This window comes from Geotrypetes seraphini, chromosome 8 (assembly GCF_902459505.1).
Source record: "Geotrypetes seraphini chromosome 8, aGeoSer1.1, whole genome shotgun sequence".
Taxonomy (NCBI): Eukaryota; Metazoa; Chordata; class Amphibia; order Gymnophiona; family Dermophiidae; genus Geotrypetes; species Geotrypetes seraphini.
The window spans coordinates 136,020,379-136,028,111 of NC_047091.1; the positions used below are offsets into that span (position 1 = coordinate 136,020,379).

The window sequence follows — 7,733 nt, forward strand, 5'->3', positions numbered from 1 at the left end:
AATTGTGCAGCTAGTTATTAAATCTTGTGCTAGTCCAGTAACAGATATGGCAATAAGGAAAGATTCTGATTCTCTCTTTGACCTCTACACTATATCTGATGCTTCTCTAGGAGAGATGTGGAGATATGTAAAAGGCTCCCCTGGGAGCTAGGATTCCTGAAACTGCAGCACACTTCCACAGTCAGGAAGCAATTAATTTTTAGGGATGGAGAAAACTGGAGGTGTTTTTGTTCAAAACTACTTTATTCTGAATGCCACAATGAGTTGTTTCTTGTTGATAGGAAAAGGTGAAACTAAGGCAAAGTTCTTTTCCAAGTCTTATCCCCAGATCGACAACAGACAACAACAGGAATGAAATCCAGAAGCCCCTCTGCTTAGAGTGCAAAATCTCACAATACAGTAAAACCTTGGATTGCGAGTAACTTGGTGTGCGAGTGTTTTGCAAGATGAGCAAAATGTTTATTCAATTTTAACTTGATAAACGAGCAAGGTCTTGCAATATGAATATGTACAGTATATGCCTTCAAAAATTCAATGGCATATACGTTCAGTATTTCTTTAGCCCGAGTCAATTCACATATGCATCAATCAAACAAAAAAGGGACTTAGGCTATGCATAGAAAAACCTATAATCAGTTTTGTATATGTTTCAGGTAGCCTCAGCCCCACCACTCCACCGCTATATTAATTCTTCATTGCGGGAAGAATTACGTGGCAACTCATCATCTCTCTGTTTATGTCTAAATTTGAGGACAAGCACATTTATGGGACCGTATGGTTCTCTCAAGTAATATATTGGGGCCGATTTTTGGATGATATTTTTTTGATATGGGAAGGAACCAGGGAACATCTTCAACAATTCTTTGATCATTTAAACTCCCTGGACAATAACATTAAATTCACCATGACATGCCATCAGGACAGGATTGACTTTCTCGATATAGCTATCACTGTGGTGGATGGTAGGATTAATACTTCTCTTTACAGAAAACCTGTTACACGTAATACGATCCTCCACTTATTTTAGGGAGACCCTTGATACAGCACTTTACAGTGCGAAACATGTCATGTCGGGTCAGACTCCCAGATGTTGGCTGAATGAATAAGCTAAGTACATAGTTTTTGTGCAAATAAGAAATATTTATTGGAGGATTTAAACACTAATAATTTTTGATAAAAACTGCATATAGGCAGCCAATGATGAGTTGCCACGTAATTCTTCCCGTAATGAAGAATTAACATAGCGGTGGAGTGGTGGGGCTGAGGCTACCTGAAACATATACAAAACTGATTATAGGTTTTTCTATGCATAGCCTAAGTCCCTTTTTTGTTTGATTGATGCATATGTACAGTATATGCGCATGACAGCTGAGCCAGTGGTTCTTCTCTCTCTGACACTGTGTGAGTGTAATGACTTCTAAACGAGCGAGGTCTTGCAATATGCAGGTCACGTCATAGTGAAAGTCATCCTACACAATAACCCTCATCTTCTCCTCTCTCTCATCTCCCTCATACCAGCCACGATTCTTTTCAAAAGTAAAGTGCAGGTTAATATATTTTTACTTTATACAGTATAGTATTTTGTATTAAAGTTTTTTGGGTTGTGGAACGAATCATCTGAGTTTCCATTATTTCTTATGGGGAAATTCACTTTGATATACGAGTGTTTTGGATTACAAGCATGTTTCTGGAACTAATTATGCTCGCAAACCAAAGTTTTACTGTATATCTTTGGTGGGGGGGAGAAGGGAAGGGAAAGAAGAAGCTTAATGGGGCTGGTAAAGAAAGCAAAGCTGCACACCTGTAGTGGGTGTTCTCCATGAACAGCAGGATCCAATAGCCATCTTTGGGTGATAGAAACATAGAAACATAGAAGATGACGGCAGAAAAGGGCCACAGCCCATCAAGTCTGCCCACTCCAACAACCCTACCCCCTTGAATTTACCCCCCTAGAGATCCCACATGTGTATCCCATTTCCTTTTAAAATCCTTCACGCTGCTGGCCTGAATCACCTGAGGTGGAAGTTCATTCCAACGATCGACCACCCTTTCGGTGAAGAAGAACTTCCTGGTGTCGCCATGAAATTTCCCACCCCTGATTTTCAGCGGATGGCCTCTTGTGGCAGAGGGGCCTTTAAAAAAGAAGATATCATCCTCCACCTCAATACGGCCGGTGATATATTTAAACGTCTCTATCATGTCTCCTCTCTCTCTACGTTCTTCAAGTGAATATAGCTGCAATTTATTCAGCCTTTCTTCATACGGGAGGTCTTTGAGTCCCGAGACCATTTTGGTGGCCATTCTTTGAACCGACTCAACTCTCAGCACATCCTTTTGGTAATGTGGCCTCCAGAATTGTACACAATACTCCAGATGAGGCCTCACCATGGATCTGTACAATGGCATTATAACTTCGGGCTTCCGGCTGATAAAACTTCTTCGGATGCATCCCATCATTTGTCTTGCCTTTGATGAAGCCTTCTCCACTTGATTGGCAGTCTTCATGTCTTCGCTAATGATCACCCCCAAATCACGTTCCGCCTTGGTCCTAACTAAGGTTTCACCATTTAGTGTGTAAGTTTTGCATGGATTCCTGCTGCCGAGGTGCATGACCTTACATTTTCTAGCATTGAAGTTTAGCTGCCAAGTCGAGGACCAATGTTCCAATAGAAGTAGGTCCTGCGTCATACTGTCTGGTAAAGTGTTCTCACTTACTATGTTGCATAGTTTGGCGTCATCGGCGAATAATGTGATTTTACCCTGAAGCCCCTGATGTCATCACCCACCATTTTGTCTCTTGTTCTCAAGCTTAGAAACCTCTCGAAGTTTCTGAGCTTGCTCTATATTTCCCACCTAAACACTCCTTACACAGTGACATGCTTCAACCCTGGGCAGGTTTGTATGGCTGTTGGATCCTGCTTCTAAGGAGAACACCTGTTACAAATGTGCAACTTCACTATCTTCATGGATAGTCAGAATCACAATAGCCACACATGTGGAGACTCTCAAGCTGAGGGTTGCATAGTAAATTTTTTGCAACCCAGTGAATGAAAAGGAGGTGGTTGGTAGAAGCTTTACAGCTTGTAACTGTTAAGTATTGTTTCCAAGTTTACTAAATTTAGTAGCAATGCTGCTAGGGTAGCTTAGTTAAATACAGAAGTCAAACTTATCATTCCAATGTCACTTCTGGGTCAGAATGGGTGGGGGCTTCAGGTAGGAGCACACCAGAGCCATACTGATTGCACTAACACAAAAGGAGCTTGGAACACGGCAGAGAAAGCATGGTGCTGCTGCTAGGATAGATCAGTTAATACAGTTAAATATTTGGAGAGATTCTCCCCTTTATCAATTCTGTTCAGGAAGATCTGGTGGTTGAAACCAATTGTGTGGGTCTAACTGCCGATTTCAATCTATCTCGCAGTAAATTGCCCTAGCAAATGCAATGATTCTTGGTCTAAAGCAGGGGTATCAATCCAGTCGGGTTTTCAGGATTTCCCCAATGAATATGCATGAGATTAATTTGTATGCTTTGCTTTCATTGTATGCTAATAGATCTCATGCATATTCATTGGGGAAATCCTGAAAACCCGACTGGATTGTGGCCCTTGAGGACTGACATTTGACACCCCTGGTCTAGAGAGTAATGTTTTACAAATATATGAAGCGATGACCAAGTTGCTGCCTTGTAAATATCCTCTGGTGAGAACCAGCATAGGTGAGCTATTGAAATAGCTGTCGCTTTTGGCTTATGCACTATAATTCTTGAAGTAGGAAATGTAGACTTTTTGTGTAACAATAAGAAATAAAATTCACTATCCAATGTGACAAATTTCTTGTTCCCATCAGCATTCCTGGTTTGTTGGGATTCTATGAGAGAAACAGTTGAAATGGATGATTTTGAGAGCTAGTGAATTGTTCTCTTAAAATCTAATGTGTGTAAGTTATCCTACTGAGAAATAATAAAAATTCATCAAGGTCATAGATTGAGGTGAAAAGAAGAAATCACTTTCAGAAGGAACTTTATATGACTGCAGATCGCCACTTTATCAGAGAAAAATTATTCAAATGGCTGATAGGAGACCAGAATTTGCAAATCCCTTATGCATCCATGCTAATGATCATGGCAGGAGAGATGCCCAGTCCCTCTTGCCTAGTACATGCCATTACCCCCAATAGTTCTCCAGTAGGAGAGATACACAATCTCTCCTGTCAGACTCCCCCCCCCTCGGAAAGTTGCCGGACACCCCCCATTTTGAATTTGGAGGTTAGTGTCTGTGTAAGAATCCAAATCAGCATTGCTTTCTCGCAGAGGGTATGCAATCTTGTTCATCCTTGTTTATTGATGTACTATATGATGACTTGGTTATCTGTTTGAATCTAAAGGATGTGTTTTGCATTCTGGCTGGCAAACGCATTCTAGCATGAAAGTCTGCTCCGGGTTCCAGTCGATTTGATGTAGAAATTTGTTTCATCCTTTGACCAAAGGCCTTGAGGCAACTGTGCACCATATCCTGTGAGGAAGGTATCTGTGTGAATTCTCTATTTTTTTTGTCGAGAAGATGGCGATGTTGATTTCAGCTAGATCTCTGAATTTCAGTGTCTGTGCACAGTTTTCTATGTGGAAGATTGCTTACTGTGATGGAATGATTTTAGCGTCTGTTGTAGTTTGCCCTCATGATGATTATTTAGTTTGTGCTGTCTATAATTCCTCACTCTTGGTGACATACAAGCTCACTTAGGACAGTTTTTCACAGCATAGCTCTTCTCCAAGGCAATAAGACACAATCATCATTCATGTTGATAAGTGATATCTTATTTTTGCACTTAAATTCAGGGGGTGGGGTTTTTTTTTCTCTCTGTCAAATAGTAGAGTCACTGGGTTGAACTGAACTGAATTTTAACAGAATACATTTCAGCCACAGGGAACAAGGGACTATCATTACCCTCTGCTCTGGTGGTTGAAAAGTAACTGTTGCAGTATGTGAGGAGTGCTTTGGTGGGAACTGTGGAGTATGCTCAGACTTCTAGAGGTTTCTGAGCTGGAAGATAATGGACCAAATGGCGCTATCAGGTAGTGATGTCACCCACATGTGTATCTGTTGCAATCTTGCTTGTCCATAGAGAAAGTACATAGGGACAGTGCTGACCTGGTGAAGGAAACAAGGGAAGAGTTAGATAAGGAGGCAGGGATGTAAAATGAAGGAAGGCTGCTGAAACTAGGGAAATGATCAAAGAGCAGATCATTGTTTATAACTGGTTTTTGAAAATAGGTTAAATCAGGAGAAGTCTGGATAAGTTCACCAGGCCCTCACTGTTTGCTTAGTTTCCCCAGACATGGGCTCTTTCCCCTTTTGTTGATCTTTCTTTCTTTTCTGTTTTAGTTATTGAATTGAAAACAGAAGATCGTAGCAAGTTTCTGGATGCTCTGATTTCTCTTTTAACCTGAAAAGTACGTAAGAGACAAACATTTCTTATTTTAGGTGTTGGAAAATATTTTTCATGGATCCAGTGCAAAAGGCTTTTGCGCGTATTGGATGGTAGTGAATGAGTTTGCGTGTGTGTGTTTCTTCCATTTTTATCAGTGCCTTGGAATTGGCTGTCCAAAATATAGGCAGGATCTTAGTGCAGTATCTCATCCTCCATATACGAACTTTCTGCTGAGGTTTTGGTTCATTACTGCTTCAAATGGGTGACAGGTCAAAAGCGTGCGCCAACAAAGGCGCGCCGAGACAACTGAGCACAAGGCGGAAGCCCATGCCAAAGAAAAACAGTGTTTTAAGGGGCTCTGACAGGGGGTGTGTGGGGAGAACCCCCCCACTTTACTGAATACAGATCGCGCCGGTGTTGTGGGGGGTTTGGGGGGTTGTAATCCCCCACATTATACTGAAAACTTCACTTTTTCCCTAAAAAACAGGGAAAAAGTTACGTTTCCAGTATAATGAGGAGGTTTACAACCCCCCAAACCCCCTACAATGCTGGTGCAATCTGTATTCAGTAAAGTGGGAGGGTTCCCCCCCACCCACCCCTGTCGGAGCCCCTTAAAACACTGTTTTTCTTTGGTGCAGGCTTCCGCCTTGCGCTCAGTTGTCTCGGCGCGCCTTTGACTATGAACCCTTCAGATGAGATCCATGTTGCCACTCTGGTGCCGATGCCTTGCACTAGCTGCTGATGAGTAGCGAGATACATTGTCAGAGATCTCGGTACTGGCATAGCAGGGATTACTCCAAGGCAGGACTGAGGTACCTAGGTGGATCAGAGGGGTTGAGGGGAGATTAAGTACTGGAACAGGTCAGGATTGAGGTGAATGTGAGTGGTGACTGTAATAAATTCTCGGAGTGCTGGTGGGTTGACGTGAAATACATTTATTAGAAATGTGTGAAGACATTGACTATTCATGATCTAAGGGCTCCTTTTATGAAGGTGCACTAAGCGTTTTAGTGCGCGCTAGCCGAAAATCTACCGCCTGCTCAAAAGGAGGCGGTAGCGGCTAGCACGAGCTATTCCGCGCGTTAAGACCCTAACGTGCTTTCGTAAAAAGAGCCCTAAATCTATAATAATCTGCATTTTATCTAAAACATCTTTTATTTTTCTTTCCACAGTAACATGGATTTTATACCAACCTAGTTTCTCTCCGCTTCCTTTTCCTCCACTTGTATATTGTAGTGACTTATTTTTGTAAATTTTTTTTATTTTATTTTGTATCATTTTACCATTGTATTAATTCATTGTAAATTATTATCACAGCAAGACAGCCAAAGGCAAATTATTTTATTGAAATAAAAACTACATTTCAGTTGTTGTTCTATTTTCACCTGCTCTGCAACCAGACCTGTCCTGATCGGTTACAGCACCTTGTACTGCCCTTTTATTTGTTAAAAAAGACAGACTGCCTAAGCTGAGGCAAACTATTCCGACAAATGCCTTGGTATGTGACCACACAATGTTTGAAGAAGTTCCAAAGCTATGCAGTGGGGATTTTTCAGCACTGGAAAACGACCACTTGCTGGAGTCTGTGTGTAGGAAACTGCTGAAATTTGGTAGATAATGCAACAGATTTGTCTAGGAAGAGAGCCTGCTAAAACGAAAGCAATATTTGAATTCAATTTTCATATAGCTTAAATTGGTACTTTTCAAACTTTCTGTAGCCATGACCCCCATTATTTCAACCACAGCAAGCATATGACTCCCAGCAGCCTCCCTCTTCTGTGATGCTACTTCCAGTTCACCAACAGTGATGCAGCAAACACTACCGTTGTCACTTGCCTTCTGTAGAGCCTACAAAGGCCTAATTAGAGTGTGGACTTGTGAGGAGGCACTGGCCAATGACTGTTTTTTGTTTAGTTGCCCAGGTCATGAACCCAAATTTGGATTTTGTGAACCCCCCCCACACACACATTTGAGGTTGTGACTCACACTTGGGAAACATTGGCTTAAATCAAAATGACTTTAATAACAATGACATTTTATAAAGGCCTTTCTATACATATAGGACGATATACGCACCAAGGGGAGAGTGTGGCGCAGTAGTTAAAGCTACAGCCTCCGCACCCTGAGGTTGTGGGTTCAAACGCATGCTGCTCCTTGTGATCCTGAGCAAGTCACTCAATCCCCCCATTGCTCCAGGTACATTAGATAGGTTGTGAGCCTACCTGGAGAGACGGAAAAAAGCTTGAGCACTGAATAAATTCATGTAAACTGTTCTGAGCGCCCCTTGGAGAATGGTATAGAACAGT

General features: G+C 41.7%; 1 protein-coding gene across 1 annotated transcript in view; it reads left to right on the forward strand.

Annotated features, from left to right (window-relative positions):
* CDC45 (cell division cycle 45) overlaps positions 1 to 6,796 on the forward strand; it is an 89,515-nt gene extending 82,719 nt beyond the window's left edge. Inside the window, exons 18-19 of the mRNA XM_033956042.1 lie at positions 5,382 to 5,449; positions 6,600 to 6,796. Of these exons, the coding sequence (XP_033811933.1) occupies positions 5,382 to 5,446 (65 nt within the window). The 3' untranslated portion in view covers positions 5,447 to 5,449; positions 6,600 to 6,796. The remainder of the gene's footprint in view (positions 1 to 5,381; positions 5,450 to 6,599) is intronic.
* The last annotated feature ends 937 nt before the right edge of the window (positions 6,797 to 7,733 follow it).